Source organism: Danio rerio, chromosome 1, assembly GCF_052040795.2.
Source record: "Danio rerio strain M-AB ecotype USA chromosome 1, GRCz13ab, whole genome shotgun sequence".
Taxonomy (NCBI): Eukaryota; Metazoa; Chordata; class Actinopteri; order Cypriniformes; family Danionidae; genus Danio; species Danio rerio.
The window spans coordinates 53944053-53962651 of record NC_141021.1 but is presented as its reverse complement, the minus strand read 5'-3'; the positions used below and the strand labels follow the sequence as shown (position 1 = coordinate 53962651).

Below are 18599 nucleotides of genomic sequence, written 5' to 3'. Positions count from 1 at the left end.
CGTGCTTAAGGATGTCAAAATAAAGACGTTAATAAAGACTGTGTTCCATCACAGGCTCGTTCTGAAAACATAGCCCCATATACATTTCTGGATATTACGAATTATGTAGCCAGAGGTACATATGGCTGCATTTAGTCTTTAAATCGAATGATACGGGGTGGTATGATGCCGTTACCAGCTGTACGCCTACCCCCATTTGGATGTCTTTTCCGCTGTTTAACCAGTAGCTCGCCTTGTACTTCAGCGGACTTGAGACGCAGAGAGGAGTTGACCATGACGACAGGGTTCGTGTCTGGCGAAGAACAGTTCCAAAAAGCTGGTTAGACTAAAACAAAAGACAAAAAATACCAGGGTGAGAACGTGGTAAAAATCAGGTGAGGACTTTTCTTTTTCTGCATTGCTTTTTAAAACTGTCGGTTGGGTTTAGAGAAGGAGGAGGGATAAGTCAGTCAGTCGTCAGCGGCATCTGGTGGATTAACGCGAAAACAGCAGGCGCATACAGCACTCGTGAGAGAAATTTGAGATCTCAAAAAGTTTACACAGTGGCCACAGTGGTGGATCCGTGAAAACAAAACCTGCAAAAAAACGTAGCTCTTAGGGCGTATTGGTACTCTCCAGTAATGTATATAGGGGTATGTCTTAGGAATGAGTCTGGGTTGGATAAATTACATTTTAAAAAGTCAGCTTGAAGCGGATGTTGCGGAGACTTTTATTTCAATATGTTGATTCACTTCAGACGGAAACGCAACATTGAGTAGGGGGCGGGGCTTTCTTTTGGCGCATTAATTTCCTTGTATGGTAAAAGGGGCGTGGCTAAGAATATTGTGACTTAAGCATCAAACTGACATCAAAGAAGGACTCCCCACACCCAAACGCAGAAGCAATTGATCAGACTTTGATTGAAGGTTACCAAAACAAACCTTTTTTCAGTAGATTAACTAGATAAGCTAGATTAGAACAGATTAATCATTCACCAAAAGAAAAAGAAATATGCGCGAGCAAAATAAACATTGCACATTTTGATTTCACTAGTACTATATTCAAACAGAAAACAGTTATCATAAATAGTAAAAACAATTAAAATTTGTAATGTGTTTGCTCTATTTGTAAAAAAATGCAGGCTTAATGAGCAGAATAACAATAGTACTATTCTAAAACCTATGGCCGGTAGTGTATATCAACGCTTTAAGCTACTTTACTATATTAAACTCTGTGGGGCACTTTTTTTTTGTTACAATTGATGGGCTTTGCATTGGTCAGTCCTTATTCTCACTGCTTCCTGTGTGTTATTGCATATGACCCCTGGGTCACAAGGTCTTGTTTCACCACAATGCATATCTGCTCTCGCTGTCACTCAAGAACCATTATCCAAAATGAACCGGAAAATTCAGGTTCATTGTGTCTGAATATAAGTCACTGGGAGCGTTAAAAATTTCCTTGGTTGACCTATTCCTTAAAAGTGTTGAACATTTCAGAGTTGTCTGGAAACCCTAGAAAGCTTTGTGCTTGTTGGACTGGAATGTTCCTCAAAAACGTGCTGAGCAAACCAGTGGCTCGCCATTGGTAATGAATGTAGCCTGAAGGTGTGTGTGTGCTCACGTGAACGCAGACCTCAGACCCGGATGCCCTCTCCAGCCTCTGGGTGCTGGGAAAGAGGCGTTTGGGAGGGGAGGAATGGGATCTATATTGATCAGACCAGCATGACCTATATGCAGTCCCATTACGGGTCAATAATATCTGAGAGAGTGACATTGAGGTAAAGTCAGTCCAGATGAGCTCTCTGCTGGTTCCTGTTTAGTTCCGATGGATTTACGGTTAAGGATAGGGATTGATTTCCGAGCCAACCACTCGCTGGAAGTGTGAGGGCAGTTGCGATGGGAATTGAGTTTTGGAAAGAAGACCGGAATGAAGCATTTTCCCCTTTGTATGTTGTTCAGTGTGTGGGAGACAATGGTTGCTATGGCATCTGCATAAGTCATTGCTTTGTGTACACTGTGAATTAGTCACTTTCACGTTTACATATAATCGCTCCGCAGACTCAATACACAACATCTTGAACAATTAGTGCGAGATAAGACAACAAAGGACTCGGTACCATTTCAAAATATACCACACTTTAGGAAATGTAGGTACAAAATCTATCACTGGGACGGTGCCTTTTCTAAAGGTACATTTTTCTTCCTAACAGGTCCTTTAAGGTACATATTAATACCTAAAAGTACTAATGTGTACCTCACAGGAACTTAAAGGTCCCGTGAATCCAGTGTTAGTTTCGGTCTGTTGCTAGAGTGCGTCAAAACAGTGACATATAAAACAAATGTCACTTCCCCCTAAATTGGTAAACGATTTTTTTCACATCACCTCTCATCAAATCTTGACCAATCAAATACTTTCTAGCAGCTGACGTGTCCCGTCCCCATTAAGACGCTATTCATTTGTTGCGCTTAAGCTCAAGGGCTCTCATTGGCAGAGCTGTGATAAAACAAAATGCGATTGGCTGTTTTTTTTAAATGGGGAGGAGTCACTCTGCCCCACCCTCTCAACATTTTTCATTAAAGATTACGTCAAACCGAATAAAAATGCACATTTTAAAACACTTTACCCGACCTTTAAATATACAAAAGTGAATCTTAAAAGTACTAATGTTCATCTGTATGGTACAAAAACGTATGTCCTCAGTGACAGACTTTGTACCTTTATTTCCGAGAGTGCAGTTGTCGCAACCCTTGTGCAACAACAATACTATCATTTACTCCGCTGATGTTGTGTTTGTTTACGCTTGCCTTGATTTATACCTCTGTAAACTGTTTAAAAATATTTTTTTATTATGCAAAAAATAACATTTAGGGTGATGCGGTGGCACAGTATGTAATGCTGTCGCCTCACAGCAAGAAGGTCGCTGGTTTGAGCCTCAGCTGCGTCAGTTGGCGTTTCTGTGTGGAGTTTGCATGTTCTCCCCGCGTTTGCGTGGGTTTCCTCCGGGTGCTCCGGTTTCCCACACAGTTTAAAGACATGCAGTACAGGTGAATTGTCCGTAGTGTATGAGTGTGTATGGATGTTTCCCAGAGATGGATTGCAGCTGGAAGGGTAAAACATATGCTGGATAAGTTGACGGTTCGTTTTGCTGTGGCAACCCCGAATTAATAAAGGGACTAAGCCGAAAAGAAAATGAATGATGAATGAAATAACATTTTCAAAGTATTTATAATAATAATATGAATAATTGCTTGCTTTTTCTGGTCACTCAAAGTGCTTTACACATTGGGGGGAATTTCCTCATCCACCACCAATGTGCTGCATCTACCTGGATGAAGTGATGGCAGCCATATTGCGCCAGACAACACAACAGCTGATTGGTGGAGAGGAGACAGTGATAAAGTCAATTATAATATGGGGATGGTTAGGAGGCCATGATGGACAGAGGCCAGTAGGCAAATTTGGCCAGGGTGCTGGGGTTAAACCCCTTTCGAAGGACATCCTGGGATTTTTAATGACCACAGAGAGTCAGGACCTCAGTTTAACGTCTCATCTAAAAGACGGCACTCACTGAGCAGTATAGAGTCCCCTTCACTATACTGGGGCACTAGGACTCATACAAACCGCAGTTTGAGCACTCCTGCTGGTCTCACTAGCACCACTTTTGGCAGCAACCTAGCTTTCCCATGTGGTCTCCTATCCAGGTACTGACAGGGTACAGCCCTGCTTAGCCTCAGTGGGCGACTATGTGAGAGCTGCAGAGAGCTAGCTGCAAGCAAAGAAGACACAATGTGAACAAAGATGGTTATATAAATAAATCACAGCAAATTCTACAAGTTTAAAAGCATTACAGCAAGAAAGAGTTTAAGATATAATTACTTGAGTCTTTCGAAGAGTTCATGAATATATCAACATTTTTGAGAATAAAAAGGTAAGGGGGTTTCTTTGTACAGATGTAGAGACAGTTTATAAAAGCAATTAATGGATAATACATTTATAATGAGAGGAATCTAGGTTCAAAGAGTAGCCAAACACTTAAGTTTTGGGGGATTATAAAAAGTTTGGAAACACAAATATTTAAATAAAATTGTAAAGGTCAAACCAAAACACACCTCCGTAAACTTTGCACACACATGGCATATGTGCATGCTATGATATTTTCACGTATGTCTTATTGTGCAATAATCTGGGGTCAAGCAACCCAGTCAGTTGTTAAGCCTGAAATGTCTCTTTACAAACAAACTTTAAAAGTAATGGATCAGAAACCAATAAGATGGCACCATTGTCAAATTCTTAAAAAATATAATTTGTTAAGTTTTGATAGTTTTTTAAAGTTTTCGTTTTTAAAAAACATGTTTAAGTGTATACATGGTCTTGCTCCTAAAGTAGTTTGTGAGTTAATAAATAAATTCAGTAGTGATGGGGCGAAGACTAGAGGGGCAGTAAGTGGGAATTGTAGAATCCGCAGATGCAGAACCGCTGTGGGTCAGTCATCCTTTTTAGTAAAAGGTTCACATCTATGGAATGCCATGCCTGTTCATTTAAAGTTACAATCAGAACTTCCAGTTTTTTCTGTAAAGCTGAAAGAATGGTTGAAATCTTTACAGCAATGTGAACATTAAGCATTATTCTTTCAGTTTGGTCCCATTTACATTTCTCTTTATCCATATGGACTTGCATCTTATGTTTATGGCTCTGTAAATATTGTACATGTTTGCCTTATTGTGTTTTGTTCTTGCCGGTTTTCTTTATTATTATTATTATTTTTAAATTTTTTTAATGTAAAGCCTAGCCAGGGACGAGGGCTGCAAATTAGCTTTATGCTATATGCCCTATGTACACAACAACGGTTATCTTTGTAAAACAATGTCTAGTGTATTGTCCCTGTAAAATAAACAAGCAAATAAAATAAAATAAAATTTTCACGGATGCGACAAAGTGTTTTTAAAAACGTCCATTTTACCAATTTTCATATTGCAGTACCATTGTTGCCGTGTAAACAAGTAAGCAAATTGCATAAAAAGTTTCCTATTTTTGGCTAAAAGCTTTGTAGTATAAACATCAGTTCAACTTTTTACATCAGGCTGCAGAAAATTCTGCATTTTATATTATCCCTGATTTAATTCTATTATTATTTTTTCAATCTTTTGACATAGGATTTATGTCAAATAAAGTTTGCCAGTATTGGGAAACACCCATGCACATATACACACACACTCATATAGTACAGACATTTTAGTTTATTCAATTTACCTATAGCGTATGTTTTTGGACTGTGGGGAAAACCAGCTAACCACTGATACACCGCGCCGCCAATATTTATTATTCCTCATGTAATTATTTATATTATTATTTTTCAATCTTTTGCCTTTTTCTATTATTACAGAGATATTAGGGCAACGAGAATTTCAATTTGAACACTTTTAAAACAATCTTTTAGACATGAGCTGTAAAGCAAGTCTGTTCTGATGTTTATTCCACCATTAATACGAGGCTAGGGTGAGACTGTTATCGGCGTTCCCATGCTCTGCAGCAGACAGTATGTAAATGATGTTCTGAGAAATCCTCATTCCAGGTTTTGCATTTGTTAAACCGTCTGTCTTATTTTGCTCGTAAAAATGGGTTCAGCATCCTAACTCTGTCTTTAAACAATGTCATTAGCATAACGGACATCATCCTCTTTAAGATTTCAATAGAAGCCTTATTTGCAATGCAGAGTTGATGGTTTGTCAGCTTAGATGGATTATGATGTCATCATCATCATCATCATCATCAAGTCTGTGGCCAATCAGGAGACTCTGCCTAGATACTGGAATATTTGCTCAGCTATTTTAAATTGAACTAAACACAGACTCTCAGGTCAAGCATATCTATACATCACTATGTTGTTTTTATTATTTAGGTTAATAGAGGATGAACCAGTCAGTGTGTTTTTATACCCAATAAACAACTATTGGTCAATTCTGATATTTGTCACCTGGTCACTTGTTTAAAATTCTGTCATTAAAACCGATGTTTTAATTATTGTTGTGTTTTAGTACAGATTTTAGCTTGTTTTGGCAACTTGTTATTTATTTTACCTCGAGGAAAAACATGCCTTTATGCACTTCTCTAGTAAACCTGGAGATTCTTAATGCTATATCCAATGTGCTGATGGATTTAATTGATAAAAAAAGAGCATTATAATATTGGCGGATGCAATCTTGCCTGTCTCTGTCTATAGACATTTATTAGCATTAGTTATTAGTACATTCATAACAATTACAAGTACTTGTTAGCATTTCTAACAAGTACAATGAAAAGTACAAAGTATCTTCATCTCTCATCTAAAGCATCAAAAACTTAATATTGTGCTACTTAAATATATACCCATACCACAGTATGAAGTCAAATCTTTAATGATAGATGATATATTTCACTCCATATATATAGTTATATCACCAAGCTTTAGAATGACTTTTTATTTTTATAAAATAAAAAGGAAGATGTACTTTCACATGTTAAAATGACAAATGGGATGTTTCTGGCAATATTAAGTGATGAAACGTTTTGTTTTTTGGCAAGGGGAGGGAGGTTTATATCCTGAATGTTAAACATTATCATGGTATTATTAATTTCTATCATGGTATTATTCAGCCTGATATCACGAGAAAAACTGTAAGTATTTTACGTTTTGCCAGTTTAGTGGCTAATTCGTACGAATTCGTATGAGTTCAGTCGTATGAAATGGTACGATTTTAAAAAGGAGGCGTGGCACCTAACCCCACCCCTAACCCCAACTGTAATTGGGGGAAGAGCAAATCGTACTAAATTGTACGAATAAGATCGTACGAATTCTTACGAATTAGCCACCAAATAAAAAAGTTACCAATCCCCGTGAGATTGTGTTGATATTATTACATTTCTTTTTTTTGTCTAATATTTTATCTTCATGCTGTATGTTGGAGAGTTTGACCTTTTCATGACAAGGTTTCACATGGATTTAAATGCAATAACAAATTTAGGTCCCACTTTTTATGATGTGACCTTAACTAATATGTACTTACAATGAAATTAATCACTTGTTACAATGTTCTTATTACGTAAATACATGTTTTACATTGTAATAATGATTGTTTAAATACCTACACGTAATCACATCTGTAATTAATTTCTGTAATTAAACCTTTAATTAACCTGTTGACCATCCCTTACACCTTAACCCACCCTTAAACCTAACCATACCACCAAATCTACCCCGAACCCTAACCGTATCCCACCTCAGGAGCACCAGAAGTGTTCTACAACACATTATGAACACAGTACATACATTGAATTTATTTTTGATGCAAGTACAAGCACTAACTGATAAAAGTCTTGTCACTGATCTCAGTTGTAAGAGCCACATATAACAACTTGACTTCTAGTTGATCAGTTGTGCTGCCCATTACATTACAAACCAAAGAAGCAAAGAAGTTCAAGGCGCTCCAGGATTGGCCAGTCCACTTACCAAACAATATCATTATTGAGCATGTCTGGAGTAAGATGAAGAGGAGGCATTGAAGATGAAATATTTATGAACTCTGGGAGTCCTGCAAGAACGCTTTCTATGCCATTCCAGATGACTTAATTATAAGTCTATATATAATAGTATATGTTAATATATTAATAAGTTATTTGAGTCATTGCAGAGATGTATGGATGCAGTCCTCCAAGCTCATGGGAGTCATACACAATATACATTTTTTCCACTGCACCATGACATAATATTTTATACTGGACATTATTTCTATTAAGTGACAAGACTTTTGCCTAAGCAAAGTCAGAGCTTACTGTCCTAATATAAACATTTTAAAATCAAGGCATGATCATATTTTATTTTGGTAAAATAAGCATAATCTAGAGGCCTTTGCCTTTCATTTAAGCCACTTCTGATATTAAATGATCAACTAGAGATCAAGTTATTATTTGTTGTTCCTAAAACTAGGATAAGCGACAAGATTTCAGTCTGGTAGTGTAGTAGTTAAGGACAACTAATATAAAGTGGGAGTCAAATTTACAAAAGTGAGTTGGTAAAAAATATTTTTACTCTTGTAAGTTGTGAAATAGATGATATCTGTACACTTATAAAGTATAAAATGTGTTTATTTCTTGCTTGATGAATGCACAGCTTGGAATTTGTGGTCGTTAAATTTGAATTTTTATTAAAAAATGCATTTTATGGAGAACAATAACATGCATGAAAGCAAAAAGAACACAAAAGAGTACTTTTTTTTCTGAGAATTTGTCACATGTGTTTTAGAGCAGATTTCCTCCTTTAATCATCTTGTGCATTCTTATTTGTCACCGAACCACATGAGAACATCTGTCTGTCTGTCTCTCCTGCAGTGACAGTTACATAGTGCGAGTGAAAGCTGTGGTGATGACGAGGGATGAGTCTAGCGGCGGCTGGCTGGCTCAGGAGGGCGGAGGTCTCAGTCGGGTGGGCGTCTGTAAGGTGGTCCCGGCTGATCTGGAGCTCCTGGGACGGAACGGATTTCTTATATTCGGAGAGAGACTCAAAGACAAGCAGGTAAGAAAATTGGTGTGGTTTGGTGTCCATTGAATGGTTAATAAAAATACACACACAATCTAGGCTCATTCTTGACATGTGTCCCTGGACTGCAAAACCACGGCCGTAAGTGTAATACAATAAAAAAAAAAAAGCTATATAAGCTGTTTATTGATGTATGGTTTGTATAATATTTTGCAGAGAATCAACTACTTGAAAATCTAGAATCTGAGGGTTAAAAAAAATCTAAATATTGAGAAAAATCACTTTTACTGTTGCCTAAATTATGTTTGCAGCAATGGATATTACAAATCAAAAGATTTTTTTGAGTTTTAATATATTTAGAGTAGGAAATTTACTAAATATTTTCAGGGAACAAGATCTTTAGTTAATATACTCACTATTTTACTAGGGATGTCCCGAGTTAGAGTCATTTGATTTTGAGTATCTACCTATACCGAAACTTAACCCGATACTTCTATAATATATATAAAAAAAGAATAACGAAGAGCAAAGAAACAGATCCAGTATGTTCCTTATTTATTTAATTCACCTTATTTTACCATTCAACAACTCTGTTAACAAACAGAGCACGTCTGTGAGCTAGCTTGAACAATCAAGTAATACCTAACATCAATTCTTCACTTTTAGACTTTGGTGCAACAGTAAATATACAAAAAAAAAATCTAATATAAAAACAAATCGCACCTCAACTTAAAATACCCGGAAGGCAACCCAGGTTTACGTCTCGCAGTTTGCTATAGCAATGTTTTCGTCATCAACTTTATTATCAACTTTAACTCCAGACCGTAGACATGCTAGCGTTTTCCGCTTCAAGCTGCTTCCGTGTTCTACTTTGCCGGCATTTAACTAATAGCTCTGCAACAAAGGTATGTCATGCTGCATGCATTGCTGTATAAAGTCAAGAAAAAGGTCTGACTCTGTGTCACCGCATAGCTATTAATGTGTAACAAAATAATGAGAAATAAATAAATATATACACACACACACACACATGTTCGATTCCTGATTGGGAGTTAACGAAGTCTGAATCCACGTGATTGGGTGCGATTTATGATCACATGATCAGATCTGGACAACCCTACTGTTTGCTCTCACTCAAGTGGTTCCAAACCCTCTTGTTGACATTTCATTACTAAAAATGCAATGAAACATACCAGTAGCAATTCATTTCAGTTTACAGCCGGATTCACATACCGACAAAAATGGTGCAACAGAAAAGTGCATTAAAACATGGGAAAGCATTTCAGGATCTACATAAACAGAGCCAGAATCACGTATTAAGGATGAGCCTGTGTTGAAAAACATGAAGCATCAATCCCGATAACGCTGTCTGTGCATGTTGAGCAGATGATCCTGCAGTGCTTTCTGAAGAAAGATCTGGTCTACACTAAAGCCACGCCCACTTTCCATCACTGGCGAGTGGACAACAGGAAGTGCGGTCTGTCGTTCCAGAGTCCCGCTGACGCTCGAGCGTTTGATCGCGGCGTGAGGAAGGCAATCGAGGACCTCACTGAGGGTGAGGAAACCAGAAGGACGTTGTGTTTATGGTTTATTTGACATGTTTTGACTAAAGCTATAACATGTTTCTTTTTTTACTTTGCAGGCTCCACTACTTCTTCCTCCACCCTGCAGAACGAAGCCGAACTGGGTGATGATGATGTTTTCACAGTGAGTCGCTGATAAATGTTTTTTTTTACCCATGTAGAAATCTGATATATGGCGGTATATGCAAATTATGAACATGACAACAAAGTCAAAAAATGTGCTGTTTATTCAAACTTAGTTTGTTCACATCATCCTAATTCAGAGTATCCAGAATTATAAAAAAACAAGATGTTCTCGCTCAAATTGTTTCAATATAACAAATATAGTTTTTGCACATTTAAATAATGAATGAAACAAATCAAAGTGGTTCATCTAAACATTTTGAATTCATTCATAAATATCCTAACCTTATCAAAACATTTCAAATCTTACACTACCCTTCAAAAGTCTTGTCATCGATCCCAGTTTAATAGCAGCAAATAATAACTTGACTTCTAGTTGATCATTTGGAAAAGTGGCAGAAGGTCAATTTTTCTGCTGAATCATCTGTTGAGCATCCCAATCATCACAAATACTGCAGAAGACCTATTGGAACCCATGGACCCAAGATTCTCACCGGTATCAGTCAAGTTTGGTGAAGGAAAAATCATGGTTTGGGGTTACATTCACATTCAGAATGGGGGCGTGCGAGCGATCTGCAAAGTGGACGGCAACATCAACAGCCTGAGGTATCAAGACATTTGTGCTGCCCATTACATTACAAACCACAGGAGAGGGCAAATTCTACAGCAGGATAGCGCTCCTTCTCATACTTCAGCCTCCACATCAAAGTTCCTGAAAGCAAAGAAGGTCAAGGTGCTGCAGGATAGGCTTTGAGCATGTCTGGGATAAGATGGAGGAGGCATTGAAGATGAAAGCTTTCTTTGCTATTCCAGATGGCTTTATTAATAAGTTATTTGAGTCATTGCAGAGATCTATAGATGCAGTCCTCCAAGCTCATGGGAGTCATACACATTATTCATTCTTTTTCCACTGCATCATGACTTTATATTCTATACTGGACATTATTTCTGTTAAGTGACAAGACTTTTGTCTAAGCAAAGTTAGAGCTTACTGTCCTAATTAAATAATTAAAAATCAAGGCCTGATCATATTTTATTTTGGTAAAAATAAGTGTAATCTAGAGGCCTTTGCCTTTCATATAAGCCACTTCTGATACCAAATGATCAACTAGAAGTCAAGTTATTATTTGTTGTTCCTAAAACTTGGATAGGCGACAAGATTTTTGTCAGGTAGTGTATAATAATGCTGAACCAGCAAAACTCTTTGTGATTATATTCTGAATATAATATATCAACAGTGTGCTATTATTATCATTTCTTTGTTCAATCATTTATCTATCCCGCTTCTGAGAATAGATGTTAATAATGGGTCAGTTGACATAATTTTTTTTCTAAAGGCTGATTTTGTAATGTGTGTTTGTGTGTGTGTGCTGTACTCAGGAAGTGACCTTTGCTCCCTTTCATCCTCCTATTGCTCCTATTTCAACAAAACAATGCCACACCACAGACTTCACATAGAAGAGTCCGTCTAACACACACACACAGATTCAGAAAGTCAAGGTTATATTCAGAGTTAAGAATCATGAATGTGTTTCTTTCAGTTCGACTTCAGGCTTTAGGTGTTTGTCACAGCCGCGCAGCAGTTCTGTTCCGCTAATCGCTAACTTTAGAAGTTCATGACTCACAGCTATTCATACAAGCCCAGCCAGACACTGATTATTACTAATCAAAGTAGTCAGTCGCTCCTAAGTTTAGAAAAATAGAAAGAGAGAGAGACTGGATGTGTGTGTGGTAGGTTGAGAATGGACAGCAGCTGCTGGATGTCTAATTCCCTCTGCTGAGGTAAAGTCTAAAGTGATAATTAGCACAGCCACAAATACATTTCCATCCAGACATTACATACACAACTCTGTATGTATTTAGTATGTGTGTTGCTGATGCACACTTAACATTTCATGTTTCTATCCATTCATTTATCCGTCTAGCCATCTATGCTGGTTAAGTGTGTGTTTCCCAAACAGGTAGCATACACTACCTGACAAAAGTCTTGTCGCCTATCCAAGTTTTAGGAACAAAAAATAATAACTCGACTTCTAGTTGATCATTTGGTATCAGAAGTGGCTTATATGAAAGGCAAGGGCCTCTGGATTACGCTTATTTACAAAAATAAAATATGATTGATTGTGCATTTCTCTGCAATGACTCAAATAACTTAATAAAGTCATCTGGAATGCCAAAGAAAGCGTTCTTGCTGGACTCCCAGAGTTCAACAAGATTCTTTGGATTCATCTTCAATGCCTCCTTCTTCATCTTACCCCAGACATGCTCAATAATGTTTATGTCTGGTGACTGGGCTGGTCAATCCTTTAGCACCTTGACCTTCTTGGCTTTTAGGAACTTTGATGTGGGGGCTAAAGTATGAGAAGGAGCGCTATCCTGCTGAAGAATTTGCCCTCTCCTGTGGTTTGTAATGTAATGGGCAGCACAAATGTCTTGATACCTCAGGCTGTTGATGTTGCCGTTCACTGCAGATCTCTTGCATGCCCCCAAACTGAACCCCAAACCATGATTTTAACTTAACCAATCTTGACTGATACCTATGAGAAATCTTGAGAAATTGTTAATCTATGAGAAAAATCCACCTTCTGCCACTTTTTCAAATGATCAACTAGAAGTCAGGCTATAATTTGTTGCTCTTACAACAGGGATCGATGACACCACTTTTGTCAGGCAGTGTAGTAACTGCTAAATCATAAATTAATAATTATAAATTATTAATTAGATTGTGTATCTGTGTAATGTATCACTCTGTATATTTAACATGCATTTTTCTGAAAAACAATTGTAAAAATGTTAAATAAGTTGTAATAAATTTAGGTAAATCTTATGATTTATATTTAACCAAACCATATATGTATGTTTTTAGGATTCTTGTAAATTTAATGTGTAAATCCCTCACACACACTCAATACATGTCAACAGAAGTTTAAAAAGTTGTTCAAATGTATTTTTATAGTAAATAATGTGAGCTACTGTAAACTATGCATTACTAGGACTGTAAATGTACTTTTATGTTAAAATGTAATTAAAAGTCTGTTTTTTGTAAGAATTTCTGATTAAAAACATAAAAAAATCCAAATCACCTTTGATTACATTTTTACAGGGTGTCCGTGGGGTCTTAAAAAGTATTTAAAGTTGATAAATCAATTATGAGAAATTTAAGGCCCTTAAAAGGTTTTTTAAAAGTATTAATCATGTTTTTACGAGGTCTTAAATTTTGTTCAAGCATCGTCCAAAGTGTTTGACTCAAAAAAGCATAATAAAAAAATATTTTTATTTACTCCTAATATTAACAACAACGCGCTCGAGCCACTCGATTGGTTCGGGGCAAGGTGCGTCCTACCAAGCAACTCCGTCTGGGTGATGACAGGTAATTTGCGACCAACGGAGGAAGGTGATGTGACGCTCTTCACATGTAGCGAAAGCATAAAGTGAAACAAACGGCAAAATGGGAAAATGTAAGTTGCGTACTCCTGGTTGGAGAAAGATGGGTTTAAACAGTGGCTGAAGCCGGTTGCTGAAAACAATCGCGTAATTAATTACTTCAAGCTTTGTTTCTTCCGAACTTATCTGAGTTCTGTTGCGTAGTTGTGCTACATTCATTTATTTAACTACAACTGTTGATTAACAACTGATTATTAAGTTAAAGGTTTGATAATGATTAGAACTTGAAGTGGCGATGAGCTCCAAAAATATTCTGCGAAGGTCTTTAAAAAGTTCTCAAATTGTATTGAAATTACCTTTAGGATTCCTGCATATATCCTGTTTTAACAAGGGTGTTTCTTCTTATGTCAGTCTATCTATCTATACTGTGGTGTTTATGCTACATTATATTGTGTAGTAGTTAATGTTTATTACTATATTTTAGTGTCACATGGTAGCCTGATGCTGCAGCTGCCAGATCTGTGCTGTAAAGTGAACAAAAGTGTTTAGCAGTGCAGACTAGATTTCAGCCTTTGCAGAAGAAAGGAGCCAGATGACTGGAGAGAGGCGAGCTGTGTTTGCAATCATCTCTCCATACACACACACATAGGGTCTAGAGTTATTGATGGCCCTGTGGCTCTCCGTCAACTCTTAAAGCAGATGCTCACACACACACACACACACACACACACACACACACACACACACACACACACACACACACACACACTGCTGGCTCTAAGCTCCGGCTCCAGGAAGAGCCACAGGAAGGAGACAGTGTGGATTTCAGGGGTTGAAGGTCAGAGATAATAGTGCTGATGATAGTACTCAAGCACTTCATTTACACAAACCTCACACAGCCAGACTCCGGGGTCAAAGGGCAAGCTGGATGACCCATGCAGTGTTGCTGTGGAACATCACAAATGCTTCTGTTCAGATCCGTTTCTGTTTATCAGCTCTGTTTATACACACACACACACACGCACGCACACACACACATCTCTGGCGCGGTGTTTATTTCCCTCTGGAGCCTAGTTATAATTAAGGCGAGACACTGCAGGTGAACAGGGTGAAAAACACTAACTAACAGTTATTAGCATACCTCTCCAGTTGATTGATTGCATTAGTAAATGCGGGTTATAGGATGTTATGTTGTAATGTGGTGGGAGGCACGGTGGCTCGCCTCACAGCAAGTAGGTCGTAGGTTCTAGTCTCCGCTGGGTCAGTAGGCGTTTCTGTGTGGAGTTTGCATGTTCTCCCCATGTTGGCGTGGGTTTCCTCTGGTTTCCCCCACAGTCTAAACACATGCGCTACAGCTGAATTGAATAAACTTAATTGTCCATAGTGTCTGTGTGTGAATGAGTGTGTATGGGTGTTTCCCAGTACTAGGTTGCAGCTGGAAGGGTATCCGTTGAGTAAAACATATGCTGAATAAGTTGGTGGTTCATACCGCTTTGGGGACCCCAGATTAACAAATAGACTAAGCCGAAGAAAAATGAATGAATGAATGTTTTAATATGGAAATGAGGAATTTCGTATGCGTGCACTAATTTACATGCATTTCTAGCACAAAAAATCTGAGCATTGGATAAAGTCAAGTTAAAATGTATTTAATTTTTATTTGCTGTATTAGATTCAAAGATTTTTACAGATGATTTTAGAAATAAAATGTTTATCCGGTGGTGAAAATGATTGTTTTACATTTAATTTAAAGCTTTAAAATCAAAATCTCCATTAATTGAGCATTTTACCTCGATTATGATTAATGAACAAATTTTTTGTTTTTGTTTTTGCCCACCCGGCCCGCCCACACTCGTCAACGCTGCCAAGCTGACCAATCACAGAGCTTCAGCTGTGCGTCAGTGTTGGGAGTAATGCGTTACAAAAGTAATGTATTACAGTAACGTATTACTTTTTCCTGTAACGCAGTAGTGTAAGGCATTACTAATACATTTTCAGTAATATTTTACTCTGTACATATTCAGTAACACGTGCATTACAACAAACTTTTCGCCCGTAAGACATTAACAAATAAAAAATATAGCATGTAAATTCTATTTCGTGTTCATGGTTAGTGATAATACACATGTGTTGTTATTAATCTCCCTCTGGATATTGGAACTTTTTACTTCAAACCGGAATGATTTCAGCCACTGAGCTTGAGGTCTGAGGCCATTGACTCAGCCCGGTTTGCAGTAAGGTTAAGCCCTAAGGTGCAGCAGAAAAAAAGCAAATAGATGAAAATGGCAGAAGACAGGACATTCACGAGATGGCTGTGCGTGCATATGGCGTTATTTCACCGACAAATATCGTAAGCACAGTATTACAAGTCGAGAGCTCATTCATGTAATACGAGCAGGCAAATATTTTTGTTCACACGTTTCCTCTGTTCATGGACAAAACTGCTCGCAAACTCTCAAATATAAGATGCATGCGCGCAAAGCTTCACCTGCACACTGGCTGCTCACGTGCGAATGATCTACTATCGCCCCGTCAGATGATACAGACTCACAATTTGTGCCTTGTGTTTCCTCTTCTTTTCGTGCTTTTGCTCTCCAGAGATCCTCCTGTTAAATTGGTTATCCCAAGAATGTTGATATGGTTTATATATTTAAATATAAAGACGAGAGTGATAAGCCAAAGCAGCAGAAATTTAGTTTCTCTCGTTCTCTCGGTCAGTGGATTAATTTAGTCTTTTGGGAGACATATAGATCTCTATTTGATCTGTTTTCTTTCTACACAGTTAGGCGATGTTTAGCCTACATGTTCATATCTATGGCCTAAAATGACAGGTTGAGGTTGGTCCTCTAATTGCACTTTATATTGAGAAAGCTGTTCATCATGCTCACTTCATCAGGTTGTGAACCACTTGCATTTTAAGTGAATAAAATAATGGCAACAATAAGAAAAGAAAGAAATCTGCATCTTGTCATGGCATTGGAGTTCACATATAGGCCTGTTGTGTCTAATATGAATAAACCAAAGCTATTCACAGATATTGACAGATAATCACTTCACATCTACCATGCTTTAAACAGACTGTGTGTGATTTTGGCTGTCATCCTTTCTTGCATTTTCTTGAGCCTACACGTTGCCAATTATATACTATATTGTTAGTAGCCTGGATAGGTCACAGTCATTATCCTACATCATATCTCTTTCTACCGGATGTAAAACGCTCTGCAGTACATTTTGTCATTTTAGAATGTTAACGTCTTATTCTGTAGTTATTTTGGTGAAAGTAACTAAAAAGTAATATAAGAGTCATGTAACATATTTCAATTCTGTAACAGTAATATTGTAAGGTAAGGGATTACTTTTAAATAACAGTACCAAGTAATCTGTAATGTATTACAGTTTGAAAGTAACTTGCACAACACTGGTCGTCGCAATGTGTAGTGAAATTTTTCTGCCATTAGTCATGATGAGGGCTATGTGAACGTGTGAAGGCTGCGCCAGACCATGTGCTCGATGCAGAAGTGTAAACAGAGCGGGGTCACATGACTACACACGGTAGGGAAAGTAATTGAAAAAACTGACCTTGAAAAATCTGATTGATTATAGGTTCTGAATGCCGATTTCAACTACTCTTCGATTACTCTTCGCCCAGCCCTAATTTAATTAATACATTTCTGTATCTGGATACTGGTTACTCCCCAGAAACACACTTTTTTTTACATTAATTTTTGCTCTACTGTATTTATCTATGCGTGTAATTTGTTTTTCATATTTTATGCATAATTTAATCCCTTATAGAATTATCACAATCAATCCCAAAACAAATAAATCCTTCACAAATAGAGCTATTTAAGGCATCTGCTGAAATTGAATTGACATCTCAATATATTTCACAGAAAAACAAAACTTGCCATGTCAGATTTTTTCCATTACTGTTAAGCCCTAATGTAGCGTATAATCAGGCATGTTGTGTATAAAGATATGCACCTTTAAAAGTCTTCAAAACTTTATTTGAATTCTACAGATTCGAATAAATCTGAAAAGCTTGGTGTCAGTAAGTGGAGATTTACGATTCATTCATTCATTTTCACTCGGCTTGATCCCTTATTTATCAGGGGTTGCCACAGCCTAATGAACCACCAACTATTCCGACATATGTTTTACACAGCAGATGCCCTTCCAGTTGCAACCCAGTACTGGGAAACACCCATACACTACGGGCAGCTTTGTTTTACCAATTCACCTATAGCGCATGTGCTTGGACTGTGGGGGAAACCGGAGCACCCAGAGGAAACTCATGCCAACACAGGGAGAAAATCCAAACTCCACACAGAAATGCCAACTGACCCAGCTGGGACTCGAACCAGCAACCTTCTTGCTATAAGGCGACAGTGCTAACCACTGAGCCACCGTGCCACCATCATAATTGAGTGCATGAAAAATAAACAAATTTGCCTAAAACGGGTTTTAAAATGATGTGTTTTAACTGAAATTCACACACTCAAAATAATCAAGTGTGATAAAAGAAACACTTTAAAGTCGATCTTGGGATTTTTTTAGACTGAAAACATCTCTTAATTGACAGGTGCATGAATACAAACACTGTGACTTACTGTGTCTCTACAAACACAATCTCATATCATGGTGATTGAGGGTTATTTTTGCTGGAAATCCAGTGAAAAATACAACTCTGCTTGAAGGGCAGGGAGTTTGGTCCGTGCCAAGTCAGTATGATCTTGCCACCATGCTCATATGTGGAAAGAGTGTTTATTCCTGCTCTGTCTGCCTGTGTGTCCATCAGAACGCCACAGACAGCTCATCTAACTCCTCCCAAAAGAGAGAGACATCCATGCAGACGCTCGCACCCATCAGCTTCTCTGAGCCACACCACTGCATTCTGGGACATCTCTACGACCAGCACAGGCACTCCGACCGATACTACCTGGAGCAGGTGAGTCTGTATGAATCACCTGTGCATTTGCTGCAGTGTACACAGAGTTCTTTCTTGCAGTTTATCTTGT

The 18599-nt window shown here is 37.8% G+C and overlaps 2 protein-coding genes across 14 annotated transcripts in view; one reads left to right on the top strand and one right to left on the bottom strand.

Annotated features, from left to right (window-relative positions):
• Positions 1 to 18599, bottom strand: part of meis1a (Meis homeobox 1 a) — an 89447-nt gene that overhangs the window by 56206 nt on the left and 14642 nt on the right. For 8 of the 12 annotated variants that reach the window (XM_087235066.1, XM_087235067.1, XM_087235068.1 and 5 more), the window contains exon 2: positions 191 to 325. The exons of the other annotated variants lie outside the window; for them this stretch is intronic. In XM_087235066.1, the coding sequence (XP_087091192.1) occupies positions 191 to 196 (6 nt within the window). In that variant the 5' untranslated portion in view covers positions 197 to 325. The remainder of the gene's footprint in view (positions 1 to 190; positions 326 to 18599) is intronic. 12 annotated transcript variants of the gene reach the window in all.
• spred2a (sprouty related EVH1 domain containing 2a) overlaps positions 1 to 18599 on the top strand; it is a 30407-nt gene that overhangs the window by 5754 nt on the left and 6054 nt on the right. For both annotated transcript variants that reach the window (XR_015477007.1, XM_087237762.1), the window contains exons 2-5: positions 8344 to 8527; positions 9878 to 10046; positions 10134 to 10198; positions 18380 to 18529. Coding sequence is in view for 1 of the 2 variants with exons in the window: in XM_087237762.1 (XP_087093888.1) it covers positions 8344 to 8527; positions 9878 to 10046; positions 10134 to 10198; positions 18380 to 18529 (568 nt within the window). In the remaining variant the exon portion in view is untranslated. The remainder of the gene's footprint in view (positions 1 to 8343; positions 8528 to 9877; positions 10047 to 10133; positions 10199 to 18379; positions 18530 to 18599) is intronic.